The sequence below is a fragment of the Geotrypetes seraphini genome, chromosome 2 (assembly GCF_902459505.1).
Source record: "Geotrypetes seraphini chromosome 2, aGeoSer1.1, whole genome shotgun sequence".
Taxonomy (NCBI): Eukaryota; Metazoa; Chordata; class Amphibia; order Gymnophiona; family Dermophiidae; genus Geotrypetes; species Geotrypetes seraphini.
The window spans coordinates 149739934-149762717 of NC_047085.1; the positions used below are offsets into that span (position 1 = coordinate 149739934).

General features: G+C 42.4%; 1 protein-coding gene across 4 annotated transcripts in view; it reads left to right on the plus strand.

The window, feature by feature from the left end:
• The first annotated feature begins 5817 nt into the window (after positions 1 to 5817).
• LOC117355446 (tyrosine-protein phosphatase non-receptor type 23-like) overlaps positions 5818 to 22784 on the plus strand; it is a 193072-nt gene continuing 176105 nt past the window's right edge. For all 4 annotated transcript variants that reach the window (XM_033933995.1, XM_033933994.1, XM_033933996.1 and 1 more), the window contains exon 1: positions 5818 to 6474. In XM_033933995.1, the coding sequence (XP_033789886.1) occupies positions 6396 to 6474 (79 nt within the window). In that variant the 5' untranslated portion in view covers positions 5818 to 6395. The remainder of the gene's footprint in view (positions 6475 to 22784) is intronic.

Consider the following 22784-nt stretch of genomic DNA (forward strand, 5'->3'; position numbering starts at 1 on the left):
ATATTAAATTCTTAATAAAATATATTATATGGCTTGCTATGTACATTTTTTATTACACCATTGCTTAACAATTCATTGCCATAGCACAGATAATTGCAATTTTGCATTTAAACATTCCATTACTGGCTTCAATTACTTCTTAATAGAGAAACAACTTGTTAAAGTAATATATTAAGTGTATTCCAGATTAATCAATTTTGCTCACTATGGGTCAAATTCACCCATTAAAAATAGAGAGCATGAGTCAGAATGAAAGATTAAACAAAGCCTGTTTCCATCAACAAGATTTGTGTTCTATATCTTTTATTTACTATTCTCCTGTTTATGAAGGGACATTAATTATACTGTGCATCTTTCTCCGACATGTGCTGCTATCCTGAGCCCCTCGATGGTAGAGATGTGCACGGGACAAACACTAACAGTTCATTTGTTTTTTTTTTCCTGATGTTTACACAATTTTTCAGTCCATTTTACACAATGGTTTTAATAACATTTTAACACACATTAAAACTTATTATCAAGAATATCAATTGCACACACATTCATTTGTAGGTTAATGCAGACCTCAACAATTTTTTTTTTTTTAACTGAATCTAAGATCCAGCCCAAAAGCATGTGCTGGTAGCTGAAAACGTTTGCTTCTTCTCCTTCCCACATTGTCCACAGTGAAGATCAAGTGTGTGCGGACTACTGAAGTCTCTGTCTAAGCTCACTCCAGCCCATCTACACCATCCCAGCCATCGACGCCCTCCCTAACCCATTCTCAACCAAACAGCCATATACAGACACAGACCATACAAATCTGCCCAGTACTGGCCTCAGTTCTTCACTATTTGCTATTTTTTCTGATTCTAGATCCTCTGTGTTCATCCCATTCTTTTTTGGACTCTGCCACCATTTTCCTCTGCACCACCTCCCTTGGGAGCGCATTCCAGGAATCTACCACCCTCTCCGTAAAGAAGAATTTCCTTACATTGCTCTTGAGTCTATCACCCTTCAACCTCAAATTATGTCCTCTTGTTTTACCATTTTCCTTTCTGTGGAAAAAATGTTGTTCTATGTTAATACCTTTCAAGTATTTGAACATCTGAATCATATCTCCCCTGTCCCTCCTTTCCTCTAAGGCAGGGGTGTCAAAGTCCCTTCTCGAGGGCCGCAATCCAGTCAGGTTTTCCCCAATGAATATGCATGAGATCTATTAGCATACAATGAAAGCAGTGCTTGCAAATAGATCTCATGCATATTCATTGGGGAAATCCTGAAAACCAGACTGGATTGCAGCCCTCAAGGAGGGACTTTGACACTCCTGTTCTAAGGTATACATATTCAGGGCTTCCAGTTTCTCCTCATACGTCTTTTGGCGCAAACCTCCTATCATTTTTGTCGCTTTCCTCTGGACCGCTTCAAGTCTTCTTATGTTCTTCACCAGATATGGTCTCCAAAACTGAATGCAATACTCCAAGTGGGGCCTCACCAATGACCTGTACAAGGGCATCAACACCTTTATTCTTCTACCAGTTACGCCTCTCTTTATACAGCCCAGCATCCTTCTGGCAGCAGCCACCGCCTTGTCACACTGTTTTTTCGCCTTTAGATCTTCGGACACTATCACTCCAAGGTCCCTCACCCCATCCGTGCATCAGCCTCTCACCTTCTAGCATATGGTTCCTTCCGATTATTAATCCCCAAATGCATTACTCTGCATTTCTTTGCATTGAATTTTAGTTGCCAGATATTAGACCATTCCTCTAACTTTTGTACATCTTTTTTCATGTTTTCCACTCCCTCCTCGGTGTCTACTGTGTTACAAATCTTGGTATCATCTGCAAAAAGGCAAACCTTTCCTTCTAACCCTTCAGCAATATCACTCACAAACATATTGAACAGGATCGGCCCAGCACCAAACCCTGAAGGACTCTATTACTCACCTTTCCTTCCTCTGAGCGACTTCCATTAACCACCATCCTCTGGCATCTGTCTGACAACCAGTTTCTAATCCAGTTCACCACTTTGGGTCCGAACTTCAGCGCTTCAAGTTTGTTCAAGAGCTTCCTATGAGGAACCGTGTCAAAGGCTTTGCTGAAATCTAAGTAAATGACATCTAGCATATGTCCTTGATCCAGTTCTCTGGTCACCCAATCAAAAAATTCAGTCAGGTTTGTTTGGCACGATTTACCTTTAGTAAAGCCATGTTGCCTCGGATCCTGTAACCCATTAGATTCTAGGATGTTCACGATCCTTTCTTTCAGCAACACTTCCATTATTTTTCCAACAACTGAAGTGAGGCTTACTGGCCTGTACTTTACCACTTCATCTCTATGACCATTTTTGTGAATAGGGACCACATCTGCTCTTCTCCAATCCCCAGGAAACATTCCAATCCCCAGGAACTTACTTCCCCAGTAGTCACTGACCCTCTCCCACCCCCTAAAAATGTGAATAAAACAGTACATCTAGCTTGTATGGCAGCTTCAGATATTACGGCCAATCCTATTAGAGCAGCAAGCAGGTCTCTGAAGTAGTTTAGTGGTTGATGCAGTGGACTACAGGCCCACATGCCACTTTAATTAGTACACTTATGGTGGAAAGTGAGCCCTCTAAAACCCACTCAAAACCTACTGTACCACCTGCAGGCGTTTTGACTGGGTTTTGGAGGGCTCGCCTTACAATGTAAGGAGGTTATGGTGAGATGTGTTCCTGGGACCTTTTAGGTAAAGTTCACTGCAGTGCCTTCCAGACTGCCCCATTGCTCTGCTGGGATGTCTGTGTGGACAGTCTGGTAAGAATGCTGGCTCCTCTTAGTCTCAATGACTTGTTTTTGTGTGTTTTTCATTTGGCTGTTGTTGTTGGGTTGTTGTTTTTTTTTAATAACCCTAAAGAACAGATATACTGAGGGCAAATACATCTAGGAAATGGACATTTTAGGAAAAAAACAAACAAACAACCCCAGACATTTTTCTGGATTGGAAATGGCCATTTTTTTCTACTGGATATTTGGACATTTTTCTAATATGTCTAAACTCAGGTTTATGAAACATCATATTGAAAATATCTCTCCTAATATATTAATTACTGTTATAGTTTGACATTTGTGATTTTCCTTGCATTCTTCCTTCTGTAAACCACTTTGAAGTATCTAATAAAGGGTAGTATAGCACATGTATGAAACTCATCTAAACATATACACTTCCTCTAAACTTGGAGCACAGCAGACAGGCAATTACACCTTAATGCATAGGTGTCATAGCCAGACCTCTGGATATATAGCAGATGAAGGTGTATCACTGATGTATATATGCGATAACCTTTATGCTATGATGGAATGCAATAGAAGTATCTAGTACTGTGTTATTTATTTTATAGTTAAATTTTCCATTTTATGGCAGTTGCAATTGTCTTGCTATGTTTTCTTTACAGGATTATATGGGTTTGGTCAAAATGAGCACTTCTAGAACCCATTTTCTAGCTGAGTAGTGGAAACATACATTAAGGCATACAAAAACAAAACGAAGTTAGAAACAGCAAATATTAACCTCATGGAGAGTAAAAGCATTAACATGGGAAGATAAAAACTGTTTATTTTTCTTGATTGTCTCATTTCAATCTTCTACTTGCATGTGCATAGTAACAGAAGATTTAGGATAGAGAAGGCACAGAGATGCAACATAACGGCAACCTAGTAAAATGGACATAGGGCCTGTTTTACAAAGCCGCGCTAGTGGCTGCTTTGCGGTAACGGCCCCAAAGCCCATAGAGATTGTAAAACAGGCCCACAGTCTTTTGAAGAGAGGGAGAGTGTAGTGGTTTTAGAGCAGTGGTCTCAAACACACGGCCCAGGGGCCACATGCGGCCCGCCAGGTACTATTTTGAGGCCCTCAGTATGTCTATCACAATCACAAAAGTAAAATAAAACAGTTTCTTGATCATATGTCTCTTTAGCTATAAATGACAATATTAATTTTAAGACTTAGCCAAAAGGAAAGATTTATAAACTATAAAGAGTTTTACCTCATGCAAAATTGTCAATTCTTTAATAACACATGAACTATTTTTTCAGAGGCCCTCCAAGTACCTACAAATCCAAAACGTGGCCCTGCAAAGGGTTTGAGTTTGAGACCACTGTTTTAGAGGATGGTGGTCTTTACCAGAAGGTTTTGGGAGATTTATACATGCATGTGGATAGCTCAGGAAAATCCAATTATACTGTGTTTGAAAATTGAGTGTGATGAAGCCAAGCTATAGAAGGAAAAAGAAAAAAGCCAGCATGGCCCACAATTAAAGCCTAAAGCCTAAAGTCATATAAAGCTATGTAAGTGTTGTGTGGGTAGAGACAATTAGCAAAGCTAAAGAGATACATTTACTTTCTGAAGTGTCTGCAGTGTTTTGTATTTTGGAACTTTTGATACCTTTCACTTTTTACTTGGTATGCTGGTTCTGTTTATTCTTTATAGGCACATTTGTGCAATCAAATAAGGATGTGGACATGCCACCCTGGCAACACTGAAACAGCAGTAGAAAGTGGACAGAGGGCATTCATTACAGACCAAAAGGGATCCACAGTAGAGAATAACACGGTGACAAAATTCACTACCGTTCCCGTCCCTGCGGATAACCGCGGGAAACAATCCCGTGTCATTCTTTAGTGTCTGTCTCAACCTCAGTCCTTCTACACCAGCATTCTTGAATGCAAGGCTTGAAGGTCAGTGGCTGTGCCCATTCATACTCTGATTCTTATGTGAGCCAAGTATAGGATAATGAAGCCATTATGTCACCACTGATGTGATTGGCTCTTAAGCATTGGTGGAATGAGGCATTATGATATCACAATTTCTGCTCTGGAGACCAGAGACTGTCATTCTTTAGTGTCTATCTCAGACAGGAAACAAGTGAAGTGACTTGAGGAGAGGGGTAATGTGAGCATAATGACACTGGCAGAATATGAGGCATACAGCAGAATTCTGATCAGATTGAAGGGGAAAGAGATGGCTTACTGGAAGACCTGCGAGAAGCAAGTTGCAGTAGTCCAGGTGAGAGGTGATGAGAGCCTTGGCTGGATTTTAGCAATGTTGTAGAGAAAGAAATAACAGGTTTTGGTGGTCTGTTGGATATGTGATGAGAAGGAAAGAGATGAGTCAAAGATGACCCTGAGGTTATGAGTTAATGAGACAGAGAGGATAAGAACTGACATAGAGAACGGAGTAAGAGGAGAGGCGGGTTTAGGAAGAATGATAAGGAGTTCAGTTCTAGGCTGGAGATTTTTGGCCAGTCCTATCTGATCCTGTCCATTGAAATCAGTGCTGCAAGTTCCGTAATGCATCAGAAATCCAGGCGTGCCCAAAATCTCCAGCCTGGAACTGGGTAACTTGCCATCTCAGACTCTCTGCATTTCTTCACCATATCTCTCTAACTGTATTGCTTTTCTGAGTGTCTTAGGATGTAAATTCAGGGGATACGCAAGCAAGAAAACAGATACAGATCTGCCAAATTACCTTGTTTTAGGAGATCAACATTTGAACTACAGCACTGTTTTTGAATTTAATATTATGTGACCTGCAGCACTGGTTTCTATGGGTTAAATCAAGGACTACAGATTCCATACTGGTTTGGTATTTGTAGTCCTTGGTTCTACAACATAGAAATCAGCACTACAGGTCCCATAATGCAGCATGATAAGGCAGTTGTCAGAGAAGTTCAGGAATGGCCAAAAATCTCCCTGCTGAAACTGAACAACACAGAGGAGGGGGCAAACAAACTCCCTCTCTGAGGAAGCAATAGAATTTAACACCCAAAAAGTTTTCTAAATAAAGGTACAATAAACCCAGTTTTAAAAGAAGGTAAAAATAACTGACCTGAACATTGGCATCCAGGGAGACTGTACAGCAGCAGCTCCCAGCAGAAGTGGTAATTGGTTACAGGTGCACTGGATGAATTCCAGGTCAGGGAACAGGAAGGACCAAGACAAGCTAGTAAAACAGTGAAGAAAACAAAACCTGATGTAATTTATCTGTCTGCATCTAGGCACTAGAAAAAGAAGCTGTTCCAGTTCAAGCCCTAGAAATAAAATATCAGATTCTCACAGTATTTTTGGGATGACAAAACAAATGTTCTGTATATATTTTTGGATATATTGCTGAGACTTTAATATTAAGAAACACTGTTTTGAAAGTAAATCACCTCTAGTCCACCCTCATATTTGGAAACTGGGATAAAGCAAAACCCCTGGTTGGAGTGTCCCTGATTTAAGGAGGGAGGCAGCTTTGCTTCAGAACTTTAAGGTGCAGAAAGCCTCCTAAAAGCTTCTGACCAAGTTTAGAAAAGGGTGTATCAAGAGTAGGTGAAAACATAGAATAAAAAGAATTTAAAAAGTACATTTGTGGAAACTCAAAATTCCAGTAATGGCTGTGGAAAGTCAGTTGGATGTCAATGCCAAGATCTCTATGAATCTGCTCCCATATGATCAAGAGTTTTTCCCAGGTAAGTGCTTCTAGATGATCTTTCTTGGTTATTTTTCTACTGCTGTACACAATTTATCAAATCAAACCACTCCACTCCCCCCCCCCCAAAAAAAAAAAAGAAAAGGTAAAAGCACTCCTCTTTGGAAGGCTGTTGTAAAAGTTTGCTATAAAGCACCCTGATAATCTCAATGAGACTTTTCAGATAAAGTTTTGAAATTACAGTAACTTCAAACCAGTTTTAAGATAATTGAAGACTTTTTTCTTATGTTAGTATTCAATTTTTGTTGAACTCTTTTGGATAAGAACTATGGGGGGAAAAAAGGTGAAGGTAAAGCTTTAATTAAGGTCTGGAACATGTTGCCAGAGGATGTGGTAAGAGTGGTTTTAAAAAAAGGTTTGGGTAAGTTCCTGGAGGAAAAGTCCATAGTCTGCTGTTGAGACAAACATGGGGGAAGCCACTTCTTTTTTTTTTTTTTAATTCTTTATTCATTTTCAAAATTACATTAAGTGTATATGTATATTCACATTTACAATAAATATATCACTTATATTCTATCATTTGTATATTACATAAATTCTTATTCCTCCCCTTCCCATCCCTTCCTACCATAAATTCCATAATCATATAAATACATATTAATAAAATATCCCCCCCTACCCAATTGAACTGATACATTTAAGGGAAACAGTTTCATCTAATCCGTACAATATTTTGTTAATGGTTTCCACACATCCTGAAGCCACTTCTTGCCCTGGGTTGGTAGCATGGAATGCTGCTACTATTTAGGTTTTTGCCAGGTACTTGTGACTTGGATTGGCCTCCGTGAAGACAGGATACTGGACTAGATGGACCATTGGCCTGACCCAGTAAGGCTATTATTATTGTGTCTTAAATTGTGATTTATCAATGACTAGTGCAGGGGTTCACTTTCTCTTTGAGTTTAGAGATCTTTTCTCAACTGCAAAAGTTTTGTGGGTTTTCACTGTCTCTCCCAGTTGTGATTTTTTTTATTTTTTTTTCGTGTAACAGCCCTTCTCAGTCAAATTTCAACTTCAATAAGGGCTTACTCCCCCACACAATGGTCGATGCCTTCTAGATGGCTTATATTCTAATATTAAAGGGCTATTATGGGTATATTACACAGACATGAAAGTGAAGGGGAGGGGGTAAACTACAATTTTAGATAAAATAGGAAGGGAGGAGAGGATGCTTATTGTGTCCTGGAGGACTGTCTTTCTTCACATTTAGGTATGTAATTTATGGATATGCATCTCTGAGTTAAAAATGATTTTAGGTTAGGGCAATGTGTTCCATCTGTCTTGCATGGGTCTCTCCAACTATGAACTATCAATCTCTCTAAGCCCCCCCCCCCCCAATTCATCTTATCCCAACCTCTCTTTCCCACCTTCCCTAGCTCATTCTTGCCTATCTCTCTGTCTCTACTTAACCCATATGCTATTTGTATAGTAATTATGAATCTTCAGACCCAAGATTGACCACCTGCTGTTTCTATTTGGGCTGTTACTCCCTTGATGATCATGGCCCCAAGTTACTGCTAATTTTCTGACCTATCGCTATTCTACTGATCGTCTGAGGCATGTAGGCCCCAAACTGCTGCTGACTCCCTGATGTCCTGACTGCAAGAATGACAGTTGGGTGTCTAAGAGTGAAGCCACAGTTTGGGAACCACTGGACTATTGGCACTTTTTAGCTAATAATCATGCTCGTGTTTAAGAGCAAAACAATTTTATTTTTTAATTTAGCACAGCATTTGGAGTTGGAGAAATCTGTGGTTCTATTCCTCATATTTCCCAGATAACGCGTAGTGTATGAATAGCCTTTTGGCTGTTTCTGTTTTTATTCAGATATCTGGAATTGTAGAACTGGATAAAATATAGAGAAGAGTTGCAAGAATGTCTCTCTTATGAAGAAAGGATCGACAGGTTAGGGATTTCAACTTGGAGAACAAGATGGAGAGGTTTCTGAAATAACTGCAGTGGAACAGCTACCGTATTTAGGGAATGGTTGTTTGACATTTCAAATACTTCCTTTGAGTGTCTATTTTTGTACTGACAGGTAGTAGATTTAGAATAAATTGGAGAATTATTTACTTTCACTCAGTGTGCAATTAAGCTGTGGAAGTTGTTGCCAGAGAATGTGGTCAAGGCATTAAATATCCTTTAAAGTTAGCTATGATAGGTTAGGATAAGCTCTTGAGAAGAAAGTCTATAAACTATTATTAATCAGATATACATGGGGGGAAAACCCTGCTTACTCCTGTAAACAAGCAACAATGAATTAATCTACTTGTTGGGATCTTTCATATTGGTCACAGTAGGAGACAGGATGCTAGGCCTGATAGACCTTTAGTCTGACACAGCATGGTGTGCCTTGTGTTTAGCCTAGTGTAAGTCCCCAGTATATAACAGTCACAATGAAATGAGTTGCTGGTCCATTGTTCCAAAACATATTCTTATAATTCCATATGCAAAAGAAAGTTTAGGTTACAATGAGAAGAAACCTCTTACTGCATGGATATTGAAGACGGTGCATCAGCTGCAGTTTCACATTTATTCCAGACTTGATATACCACTATGAAAGCATGCCTTTGGTTCAGGAAACATGCATGAGAATTAACTTTGGATGAGTATTCATTTCCAGATAGATAATGTTTTGGGGTAGCGCTATGGTGCTAGTGCTGGGAAAGGTTTGGTAATATTTGTACTATGCCTTCCTTGAATACTCGTGGAGGGCCATAATAAATAAAGAAAAATGTCTAAGTCAGTAGATGCTGAAGTTGGCAGCAGGAAAATGTCCATTCTCAAAAAAAAAAGTCCAAATTGAAGGGGTTTTTTTGAGAATGGCCTACCTGCACGTTAGCAATCTACTGGACCAGTCTACCACTACATCTATCCCTACACCACATTCCTGACTAAAAAATCGCCCAAGTCCCAAACGCTCACACCAAGGCCTTTTAGGCGAAGGAAGGGCCAGTTCTTCGCCTAAAAGCTGGATTCTGTAACTGTCAAAAACAACACCAGTTACAGAATTCCCCCCCCCCTCCCGCAATGATCATGGCAGGAGAGATGCCTAATCTCTCCTACCGCGATCCCTCCCGAACTGCCGCAAATTGCAGCAGGAGAGATGCCCAATCTCTCCTGCCCCTAACACACTACTGGGTAATACAGAATCAAAATGGTGTCCCAAAAGTTAATTCACTCCTATGGTTCTGAGCTCCTTTGTTAGTTATCAGAGACAGACTGTGTGTTCCAATCTCTCCTGCTGGAATCCTCCCCAACAAACCCAATACCGGCAGAGAGATGCCCAATTTCTCCTGCCGAAGGCGCAGCACCCCACCCCCATGACTACTAGCAGGAGGGATCCCAAGCCCTCCTGCTGGCACCCCAGCTACCCCCTGAATACCGTCAGGGTGTTCGGGGGAGGGGTTCACCTTCCGGCAGGAGGGCTTGGGCTCCCTCCTGCCGGTTCAAGGGTCGGGGGTGCCGCCATCTTCGGCAGGAGGGCTTGGGCTCCCTCCTGCTGGTATTCAGGGGGTGGTTGGGGTGCCATCAGGAGGGCTTGGGATCCCTCCTGCCGGTAGTCATGGTGGGGGGAGGTGTGCCACGCCTTCGACAGGAGAGATTGGGCATCTCTGCTGCCATGAACATTGCGGGGGGGGGGGGGGGGGGGCAGGTTGCCGGGGCTGCTGAACTGATTGCGGCAGCTGCGATCAGCTCAGTGGCCCCTATCTGGAACTTATACCTGTTTTGACTTGGTCTAAGTCAAAACATATAAGTTCTGACTGGGCCATCTCCCTAGACTTTTGGTTATACTTACAGTACGACTAAGTCTAGGTCGGCCCACGTCCCGCCCTTTCCCCTCCTCTAAGAATGCCTCTTTTCGCTCTAGGCGTTCAGAGACAAAGTAAAGGCCTAAGCTGGTTTTAGATACTTCTAAAGTAGATACTTGGAAGATTTGTCTCTTTGATCGTCCAAGTACTGATTTAGGCCACTTTTTGAATGTTGTTGTTGTTTTTTTTTTATTATGAGCCCCATTGTGTTTATTATGAGCCCCTTAGTGTACTGGAGAGGCATGTAATCAAGTGAAATAAAATAGCTGATGATCTTCTGTTTTAGTGATAATTAAATTTTTCTCCACTCCTATTATATCTATATTTAGCACTTTAGACCACTTTCTCAATTGTCTACATTTTAATTTTTGCTTTTTATTACTCCTGGAACCAAGCACTACTTGTGTTCTCTAATCAGACTACCAAAAGCTGAGATTGACCTTAAACTTAGGGAAGGAGGATTCAGACTATATACTGTATAGTAGAATTCTAGAGGAAGAGGGCTAGGTGGACAGGGGCAGTATAGCCAAATTGGATAGGGTGGTGGAATAATGAGGTTATCTTTATTGAGAACCAGGTTGGCATTTCCTAAGGTATATAAATTAAGGAAGTTGTTATATTCAAAAGTGCTATTTTAGGAGCTCTTCAAGTGAGAATCAAGACAAATTCTAAATGAAGTAAGTAGTCAGTGTTGGCTGGTGAAAAGTGGGGAATATGGTCATATTTACAGGCATGATAAAGGGTTCCTTTTACTAAGATGAGAAAAGCACAACCTTGTGCTTATTGCAGCTTAAAAGGGCTTACTGTGGGATGCACTGAAGTGTCCCACGGTAAGTTCCAAAACTGTGTGCACAAACCACGCACTAAAAAATATTTTAGAATTATTCTCTGAGGGGGGGCTTGGGTGGAAGGTGGATGCTTTTGTGTTGTTCAGCACATCTACACTGCCGCACACGAAGGGGCTGATTCTATAAAGGGCGTCTAAAGTTAGGCACCTAACTCGCCCTCCTTTAACAAAAATGCAGAAGTGGTTTTTAGTACCGGCCAGCGCGCTGAATGCTCTGCGCTGCTTTGATGCTTGTAGGAACTCTATGACTGTCGGAGCAGCGCAAAACATTCAGCGTGCTGACTGGCGCTAAAAACTTCTTAGTTGCTTTTGTAATGGGGGTGTTAATTGTCAAAATACCCTTAATAGCCTCGATAATTGGGAAAATAATGTAATTGGGCAATTGGTGGTTATTGCGTGATGCTTAGCAATGCCTAATGTCTAAGTGGGTGTTTCTATGGATGGAATGTGACTTAGGCGCCGCTAAGCATGATTTTCCAAAAACTTAGGTGCCTTTAAAAAACCCTCATTTCAGGAGCCTAAGTTTTTACATAGGCACCACTAGCCGTGATTCTCTAAACCAGGGGTGTCCAACCTTTTGGCTTCCCTGGGCCGCATTGGCTGAAAAAAATGTTTCTGGGACAGCGCAAATGCTGCAGCAAGACAAAGGAGGGAGCCGGCAAGACGGTAAACACCCAGGGACAGCAGAGGAAAACACTGCATCGCCCTCGACCGGGGCCGTACAAAATACTTCACGGGGTCGCATGCGGCCCTCAGGCCGTAGGTTGGACACCCCTGCTCTAAACGGTGCCTAAGTGCGGTTGACATGCAGCTGGTGCCATATTTCTAGGCGCCTATTTCTCTGCCCCTAACTGATTAATGCGGGAATAGCAGTGAGCCCTTATCACCACCTGTTCTGTAGATGGTAAGGTTTTATGTGCTAATTTTTGGTAATGGCTGCACACTAGAGAATGACACGGGGACAATTTTTTCCCCCAACCCCGTGAGTTCTTTTCCTGTCCCTGCCCCACTCTTGCAAGCTCCATCCTCATCTGCACAAACCTCAAACACTTTAAAATCATGAGTGTTTGAGGCTTATGTGGTTAAGGCAGAGCTTACAAGAATGGGACAGGGATGGCGACATATCTCATGGGGACGGAGAAATTGAGTTCCTGCAGGAAAAATTTCCCGTGTCATTCTCTACCGCACACTAATGGAAACGTTTCTGTATTGCCATTAATTCAGAAAACAGAAAATTGGCCCTTTTTTCCCCTAGCAGTAAAAATGGCCTTAGTGTGTGGGTAAAAATGTGCAAGTGTGTGCTAAGACCACTTTTGACTGCAGCTTTATAAAAGAACTTCAAAGTGACTTAATTGAAAACCTCTGATACTTACAAAGAGAATTACAATATTTGCCATCATTTAAGACAAGAACATGAATCAGGTCTTGTAGATTCTTGATACTCAATATGGATCAAATAGACTGAATTTACCTATGGGCATGGAAAATGGATTGTAAATCAGGAGGCAGAACAGAAATAGATTTGTAGCAGATTTTTTTCAATGTAGTTTGAGTGACCTGCAATAACAGCGTTGTATTGATTGATGTATTTTATTGATTTGTTCTTTTTGCTTAATTCAGACTGCTTTGGGCCCTCATTCAGGAGAGAGAGGGAAGCTTAATCCTGAAAAATATTTCTGACACATAGAGCTTCTTTTACTAACCAGCATAAGAGCATTTTATCGCAGGCCGGTGAGGTAAATGTTCTGATGCTCATTGAATTCCTTATGAGCGTTGGAGCATTTACCTCGCTGGCCCACGGTAAAATGCTCTAATGCTGCTTAGTAAAATCCAGCGATAGAAATTACTGCCTTAGAATACTATAGGGATGCGTATAGTGTACTTCACAGTTATTCTGAGGTCCCAATGGCAACCAACAATGGGATAATATTAAAAAGTATTTTTGAAGGCCCAACTCAAGAGCTTGGCAGTTAAGCTTTGTGCTGCTGTGAAGGAAGCCTTGATTTGATTGCTGTACTTGGCTTTTGTTCCTCAGAGGATTTTAAGGAGATATTCACAGCCACAAGTGAGGGACTCCCAGCCATTGCTAATGTGTGTACCTGAGAGACAAATCATGGTCTGAGGCTCTCAGCTTGGATGACATTGATGTAATGACTAAGGATGGGCAGTTGTTTAAATGAATACTTTTTGCTGATAAGAGTGCATGCTGTCTTCTGCTGTTGACTTATGGCTGAAAGATAACCTATTTTGTTACATCTACTCAGGAATCCATACGTATGGTGATCAATCCTTTCCCACAAATTGGGACTTGCAGTAGTGTGAATACTTAAAGTTTTGAGCACCTCCCACATAGAGGTGGAGCACAGTGCCTCCTCCAGTTTTCCTTCTGTAAGCGAACTGTGTAGAGGTGTTCCTGATCTGCTCTGCTTTGTTTCTGTTTCTTTTTGGCTTTAAGTTTGTTTTTCCTGAGGCTGTGGTGCCCTGAGACCCCATACATGGGGATTCTCTGCCTGGGAATGGATGCAGGTTCCGCTGAGCTGGACTGCAGCTCTGCAGAGCAAGCCTTTGGGTGGACCTGGAGAACCAGCCTGCTGTGAGACTTCAGGGCTCGGGATCCATTCCCCCTGGGAGCCAGCTTGCCTTCTGAGATTCTCAGTGGCTTCAGCGCAGGCTATGGGCACTCTGTGTAAGAACCCTCTGGGTATCAGGGTGCTGATTGCATAATTTACTCACCCTGTCGCCCTTCAAGGTTCTTTAGGAGTGGGGGGTCTCAGTCAGGGTCAATCTGACTGGCAGCCCAAAGAGTTCTTGGTTTGGAGTTGGATTTGTACCAGCTGCACAGAAAGGCTGACAGACAGGCACCTCCACAGAACTGTGAGTACAGCCCCATTATTTCCTATGGGAAAATTGGGGAGGGTAAAAAAAAAATCTCAAGTTTTGAGGGTTTCTGGTTTTAGGCTTCAGGTCTCCCACCTTCAAAACCCCTTTTTTGTGTTTTTGATTTTTCAAATAAGACTTCATGGGCCGGTTTTTGGCTTGATTTTCTTAGTGGCAGCCATCTTGGAGTTCAATTCTGGAAACAATTGAAAGATGCACAGGATTGCAAGGTGGACATGATTCCATAAAATTGGTTTGAAGCTCTTGCTCTAGGGATCAAGGCCGCTTCTGCTTCCTTTGCTGCACAGCCCTGCCATACCAGACTTCTGCAGAACAGGGCATCTGCCCCCAGCTTGTGCTGGAAGGTGTAAATTACTTGGCAGACACCCTATATGACCTTATCAGTTTTGGCTCATAGAATGCTCTGGACCTGGCAATGGGCAGGTGACTCAGTGTCCAAGGCGACCTTGAACAGGATTCCCTTTAAGGGGCAGATGCTTTGTGGCAAGGGCCTTATGGTCAATGTGGCAGATCATCATTCAAAGTCTCTGCCAGAAAATAGACCACACCAACCCCCTGGCAGGAGTAGAATTAATTCTTGACAGTATGACCTGGGTCCCTCTATCCAGAGGTCCTTCCAGGGTTATATGCAGCGATTCAGCATACAGTCCTCTGGGGCTCACGCCAACTCACCTTTCAAAAAGCCCCAATGACACCAGGTTGGCTGTTGCACCTCCACATATTGGGGGAAGGGGGGGGGCAGAAATTTTCTCAGACCAATGGGTCACAAGATCGAGTTTTATCACCCTACTCTGGGTTTATTTCAAGGTCTGGGCCATATTTCAAAGATTTTTGGACATCTGGACCATAGAACCTATTTCTGACAATGACTCGGGCAGAGGCAGATTCTTCATCATGCCCCAAAAAGGCACAGAAGACTGGAGGCCCATCTTAGATCTCAAAATGGTAAATGCGTTTTTGAAAGTCCCTCATTTTCACATGGAAACGGCTCATTTGGTCATTGTGGCAGTGGCTCCAGGGGAAATTCTGTCCTCTCTGAACCTCACAGAGGTGTATATGCATATTCCCATTTTTCCAGGCATTAGAAAATATCAGAGGTTTTACATTCTTCAGCAACATTTCCAGTTTGCGGCTCTTCCGTTCAGATTGGTGACAGCCCCCCCCCCCCCTTACACTTTCAACAAGGTTATGGTGGTGGTTGCAGCTCATCTCTGGATGATGGAGATCCAGGTACATCCCTACCTGGATGATTGGTTGATCAGAGCCCCATCCAAGCAGGAGTGCAAGCTGGCAGGGCGACAAATGTTAGATTTGCTCCAGCGGTTGGGCTAGATTGTCAACTTCAAGAAGAGCTACCTGGAGCCAACCCAGAATCTGGAGTATCTGGGCATTATTTTTGACATGGCTTGGGGCTGCATTTTTCTTCCCAAGTCAATAGATTCTGCTCTCTTGGCGATGCAGATTCCTACTGCATGGCATTACCTTCAGGTGTTGGGCTCCATGGCAGCGTCCCTAGCAGTTGTTCCTGGGCCAGGGCACACATGCAACCTCTCCAGGACTCTTCTGTCTTGGTTGTCTCTGCAGAGGCATTCTCTTCAGATGCAGCTCCCATGGACAGGGACAGCAATGAACAGCTTATGCTGGTGGCTTCAGGAAACCTCCTTATCAAAGGGCATGCCTCCCCAGATATTGGAGTGGATGACTCTCATGACCAATGCCAGCCTCTTCATCTGGGGAACTCATTGTGGGGATCACTTAATTCAGGGCCAGAGGACTCACCTCAGAAGGGGTGGTTCATAAACCATCTGAAACTCAGAGCCATTTGGCTAGCCTTGAAGGCTCTAGAAAAAGTCTTTGAAGGAAAGGCTATAAGAAAGTTCTCAGAGAACACCATGGCAGTGGTGTTTGTGAACAGACAGAGAGGCTCAAGAAATGCTCTCTTATGCTTGGAGGCTTAGATGTTCTTCCAGTGGGCAGAATTCCACCTTCAGGCTTGTTCTGCTGCCCATGGAACTGGAGTGGAAAATGTTCAGGCCAATTTTCTAAGTTGACATATCCTGTACCCTGGGGAATGGTCGCTGTCCCAAAGGGTATTCAATCTCATTGTGCATCACTGGGGTAGACCCAATAATGGATTTGATGACTTCTGTCAAAAACTCGAAAGTGAAGCACTTCTTCAGTCAAAGAGAAGAAACAGGAATCTTGGGGTTGGACGCATAGGTCCATCCCTGGCCACGCAATGGTCTCCTTTATGTCTTTCCCATCTTGGCCCATAGTGGGCTGGGACATTGTAGGATCACAACTCATCCAGGACCATGATTCTAGTGGCTGAGGTATGTGGATCTAGTACGTCTTCAGTGGGGCAGAAGCTTCAAGCTGCTGCTTCTTTACAGGCTTCTCATTCAGCAACCAGGCCCCAAGGAGAATTCATAGCCCTAGTCCGCAAGGGATATTCAGATGTGGTTATTGCCACTCTGCTCCAGACATAGAAACCTTTTACCATGGAGACCTATGCAAAAGCTTGGAAGGGTGGTGTGAAAGGTACCAGGTAGAGCCATGTCAAACTCCAATTCCAGTCATTCTTGCTTTTCTTCAGGCCAGGCTGGAAAAAGGCCTTGTAGTGCCTTCCTTAAAGGTGCAGGTGGCCAGCCTTTCATGTTTTCTGGTGCAAAGCCACAAGATTTGGCAGACAGCTCATCCCAAAGTGATCAGATTCCTGAGAGGAACGCTTCAGCTGAGCCTCTGTTGAGGCATCCTTTCACATTGTGAAATCTTAACATTGTTTTAAAGGGCCTTAGCATTGTTTTAAACCCCATATGAGCCACTCAGATGCATCCCTTTTGGATCTCTCAGTTAAGATTGTATTTCTGTTGGCGATTGTTTCAGCAAGGTGTATCTTGGAGCTGCAAGTTATCTCCTGTAGAGAACTCTTCCTTAGAATCACGGAAGTGGGTGTTTATGTCCAGGTTGTTCCCTCCTTTCTTCTGAAGGTTGTGTCAGATTTCCATGTAAACCAGAAAGTTTGTCTGTCTGCCTGCCTTTCAATCTACAGGCTCAGGCAAGCAGGATAGAATTTTGAGAAAACTGGACGTGCAGAGAGTTTTGCTCCAGTACTTGGAAAAAACTAGTGACTTATGCCTTTCAATCATCTGTTCATTCAAACCAGTCAGTCCAGGCGTGGAAGGCTGGCATCCAAGGATTCTATAGCTAGATGGATTTGCATGACCATCTCTACGGCATACATTGGTAAACAGTTGCCGATTTCTCTCAAAGTGTATTCCACCAGTAGTGTCACCTCTTCAAGGACAGAGTCTCGGGTAGTTCTTCCAGCAGAGATTTGTAGGGCAGCTACTTGATATACTGTGTATACTTTGTCCAGATTTTACTGAATGGATGTGGCAGCTCAAGAGGACGCCATTTTTGGGTCCTTAGTCTTGCAGGCAGGCTCTTCTGTCCCTCCCTAGACGTCAACCATTGCTTTGGTAAGTCACCATACATACGGACTCCTGAGCAGATGTAACAGAATGAAAGATTAGGTTCTTACCTGGATAATCTATCTGTTAATCTTCTCAGGAGTCCGTAGGGCCCACCCTCAGTACATACTAGTCCACTTGCTTTTCTGCCTCAGATATTTCAAAATTCCAGGCCTGGAGTTCTTCTCCTGTCAGCAAGATGTCTGAGCGAAAAGAAATCCTGTGTATGTAAGTGTATTCTTCAGCCTCTGGCTCCCTTGATGTTAGTGCCAGTTGCACACAGCAGGTACGTTCTCTATGTCTGTTTTAAATTGCAATTCATTGTTGTTCTAATTCTTGTTTCTAAGTTATAGAGCAGAACAGAATTGTGTAATGTATGCGAGGGCTTTCCCCGTGCCCATTCTTAGAACTTAAGAATTACCATACTGGGACAGACCTGAAGGTCCATCAAGCCCAGCATCCTGTTTCCAATAGTGACCAACCCAGGCCCAAGTACCTAGCTAGATTCCAAGTAGTAAAACAGAATTTATTCCTTCTTTGTATTCTGTTCCAGTGGAACTTGGTTGCTTTGAGACATAACTGGAGGGGACAGTGTGCTCCACATCTATGTGGGAGGTGCTCAAAACTGTAAGTATTCATACTTCTGCAAGTCCCAGTTCATGGGAATGGATTGATCACCATATGTACGGACTCCTGAGAAGATTAACAGAAAGATTATTATGCAGGTAAGAACCTAATCTTTCATTTCTAAATGTCACTAAAGTGAGGCTATTCATTTCCCCAGTCCTGGCCCTCTATTTTAGGACAGAATATTTGCTTCAGTGAGGTGGTCAGAATCTTGGGTGTTACCTTTGATTCCAATCTCTCCCTCTAAAAATCACATTGACTCGGTACTTCTTTCTGTCTTTTTGTTGTTGTTTTTGACTTGTACAGAATCTGTCATTTCATATTTGAACTATTGAAGTACTGCTACTCTGGTTTGACATTATCATCCTTCAAACCACTCCAGTTTATTCAATCAACTTCTGTCAAGCTCCTACACAATGCACAACATTTTGATCATGTGTATCTGCTTCTAATTTCCGAGCACAAATAAAGCATAAGCTCTTGACTTTGATGTACAAAGGTTTCTTCCCTTCAACACCTGATTACTTATCTAAGCTCTTGATTCCCTACACCTCTTCCTGGGCATTGTGTTTCTCTCAAATGGCCCTTTTTTCTCCAATCACATAATCAATTATGTTTAGTCACCACCTTCAGTTATGTTGGGTCTCCCCTAGATATTTTGGATCACTTGTAGAACCCAGTTGCTCTTTAAATCAGCTCTCACACACCACTTGACTATCCTACAGCTATCAGCATTCTTGTTCTTGTTGCTCTTCCCTTTCTATGTCTCTTCCCTTCTTATTTTCTGTCTCCATTGATTGTAAAGCACCTACTGGCATTATTATGGAATGAATATTTTACAAAAATTTGATGTAACCAAAAATAAACACTGGTTTGCAAATGTGAATAATAACAGGAAAATCCCATATTAGCAAATATGCAGATGTTTGTGTTTTAAAGAAAGTTCTTATGGAAGAAATAGATTTTATATTAAAATAGACCACCTGGCATCTTAAACACTTGAAAGGCACTTGTGTCTGCTATGTTACCGTTTCTTGCAGCTGACGGAAGTTTCTTTCCATTATATGAAGCTACCAGGTTTCTTAATTGTCATTTCTGGAGGATAAGGAAATATCCCGGTTATGAAGGACAGTGCCGTGGTACTGTGCTGGGAAATGAAGCATGTCCTGATTATGAAAGATAATGTCTCCAGCACAGCAGTGCTCCTACTGCCATAGTGTTGGGAGATGGATTATGTCACATTCATGAAAGTCATCACTTCTAATGCTACGTTGAGATGATGTGAGATGAAGCATGTCCAGGTTATGAAGGACAATTCCAGCAGTTTAGAGCCCCCCTCCACTGCCATTTCTTTATAACCTGAATAACCATGGGTTAACTATGTTCATGAAGACAACGGCAAATGATACTCTGCATCTTTCCTTGGAACAAGACACCGCTTAATAGCTGAACAGTACAGAATTATGGCTTCCTCTCTTGCATTGTCATGACATTATAAATGATTTTCAATAACATTCTTCCACAATGCAGTAATAAGTTTAAAGAGTACATGCCATAGGCATTGCATACTATCAAGCTTCCTGGTACCCCTCTCCTTTGCATTTTGGTCATATTGCTGCTGGTGTGAGTTTGGGATGCTGCCAGCACTGTACACTTTCCAATGCCATTATTCTTGTTTGACGTAAACAGTTGGTTCAGATGTACATGGCTGTGCCTGAACATATCATGTAATACAGATAAACTCGTCACAGCAGTGTCTCCCAAGTTGGGCCTGGCGCATCCCTTTGCCAGTCAGGTTTTCAGGATATTCACAATGAATAATAAATATCCTGTAGAAGAAAAAAAAAATCCAACAACAAATTTTTACATTGAATCAGGTTGGGCAGACTGGATGGACCATTCGGGTCTTTATTTGCTGTCATCTACTATGAATATGCATGAAAGATTTGCATACGATAGAGGCGGTCATTGGCATAGTAAGGGTGAGTGGCGTCCCCCCCTCCCACAGCATGCACGCCCCCTTCCCTTTTCCCGAATCCCCTTTGACGTCACTTCCTAGATGTGGGTCCTGGAAGTGACATCGGAAAGAGCATCAAAAAAGTATGGGAGAAGGCAAGGGGTGCACGCGGCAAAGAGAGGAGCGGGGAGTGAGCGAGTGAGTGGGGGGTGGAAAGGAGGAGGGGTGCCACTGCGCCTTTAGGAAGACTGCGCCCAGGGCAGAAAGCACCTCCCCTTACTAGTGCACTGGAGGTGGTGTATGCAAATGAATCTCATGCACATTCATTGTGGTTATCCTGCCAAAGTGGTACTCCAAGACCGACTTGGGGGAAACACTGCTCCCCAACATCTTCCACTTCTTGCAAAATGAACCTTGCCAAAAACTAAAAGACTCTTTTACAAAATCTTAGCTTGCACTAACAGCCATAAAAATGCACCAAGTGCCATAGGATGGTAAAGGTGATAGAACGCCTCTCGTATTAATTTTTTGGGTTTTATATCCCGTCCTCCCAGAAGAGCTCAGAACAGGTTACAAATTTGCATACATATTGAAGAGTATGAATACAAAGTGATGACAAACATGACATGGCAGGACATTGTTTGACAAAGATGGCAAAACAGTTAACAAAGAATGGTAAAATAACATGACAAAAACTGGTATGGTGAGACATAGCATGACAAAACATAGCATGGCAAACCTCTTTATCCTTAAATCATAAATATTAAGGCAAAGAAAGAAGATCCTATTCCTTTCACTCTCTGCTTTTCAATTGGCACTAGCATAAGAATGATCTCCCAGTGACTCCTGGGTTAGGATCTAGAAATGCTAAATGGACCAGAATATCTTTAAGATTCTTCCCTTTCTTATGTGCAACCATGATGGGTTTTTAAAAAAAAAATTATTATTATTCAAAATGTTGGATCCCTTGAAAAAGAAATGGCTGAGGGGAGATATTATTGAAGTCTATAAAATCTTGTGTGGTAATGGTATAGAACAAGTGAATCGAGTTTTTACTCCTTAAAAAATTACGATGACTAAGGGACACTCGATGAAGTTACGGGAAAATACTTTTAAAACTGAAAGTAAATAGTTTTTCTCTCATAGTTAAACCCTGGAACACATTGCCAGAGGATGTGGTAAAAACGGTTTGGACAAGTTTCTGGAGGAAAAGTCCACAATCTGTTATTGAGATAGACATAGGGAAAGTCAGTGCTTGCCATGGGATCGATAGCATAGATGTCATAACGGGGGAGGCCGCAGGGGCCATGCCCTCCCCAAAGATTGGTGTTCTCGTGTGCTGCCCACCCTCCCACCCGCTTCCTGGTGTTCTAAATTAAATCTTCAGGCAGCTGCCACATCAATGATCAAGCCTGCCCCGAAGCACTTCATTCTACTTACGGGGCAGGCTTGTTCAAAAGGAGGCGGTAGCAGCTAGCGCACGTGGCAAATTAGTATGCGCTATTCTGTGCGTTAAGGCCCTAGCGCGGCTTTGTAAAAGGAGTCCTTGGAGTCCATTGGAGATATTTGTCAAGCAGCAAAATAACTGAATTCTTAATTCCTAGATTTCCTTAGATTTCAACACACAGGTAGGGAGGGAGGGAAAGGGGGGGAATGAGTTATTGTGTTTCAGCTGATTGCAAGAATATAAGTGCTGTTACTTGATATTGTTGACTGTATACTTGTTGCACTTTTTATAAGTTTTTTATTAAATCAATAAAGATTTTTTTTAAAATTGTTTTTGCATTTTTATAATTTCAGTTAGAATGTCCTGTGAAAATCATTTGCTCAGTTTAGCGTTCTGGCGATAAAAAAAAAGGTTGAGAGACACTGCTCTAGAGCAGTGGTTTCCAACCCTGTCCTGGAGGACCCCCAGGCTAGTTGGGTTTTCAGGCTAGCCCTAATGAATATGCATGGAGCAGATTTGCATGCCTGTCACTTCCATTATATGCAAATCTCTCTCATGCATTTTCATTAGGGCTAGCCTGAAAACCCGACTGGCCTGGGGGGGGGGGGGGAAATTCATCAACAGGTACTACCGCAAGAAGCACATGCTAAACGATAAAGATGTCCCTAGGAATATATGGGCATCTATAGTGTTTAACGAACCGTAAGTGCTCACTGATGAATTCCCCCCTTACTGTCAGCTCTTGCAAACAGGTGATTGTGTTACTAAATCCTAAGGCAATTCTTATGCTGCATCCACTCTAAGCTTTGAAATATACAGTAGAAACATGATGGCAGGTAATGGCCAAATGGACCATCCAGTCTGTCCATCCACAGCTCATATCTCCTCCTGTCCCAAACTTTCTTGAATTCAGACACAGTCTTTGTCTCCACCAACTCACACATCTAGCACCCTTTTTGTAAAAAACTATTTCTTTAGATTACTCTTAAACCTAACACCTCTTAACTTCATCCCATGCCCTCTCACTCTGGAGTTTCCTTTCAATTGAAAGAAACTCACCTCTTGCATATTTTTGCATGCAGGTATTTAAATCTCTATCATATTTGCCCTCTCCTGCCTTTCTTACATATTGAGATCTTTGGACCCGATTCTGTATCAATGGCCACCTAAGAAGCAGCCACTGATTGTGTGTCAATCACCCAGCAGCATCCTATTCAGATTCAGGTCTG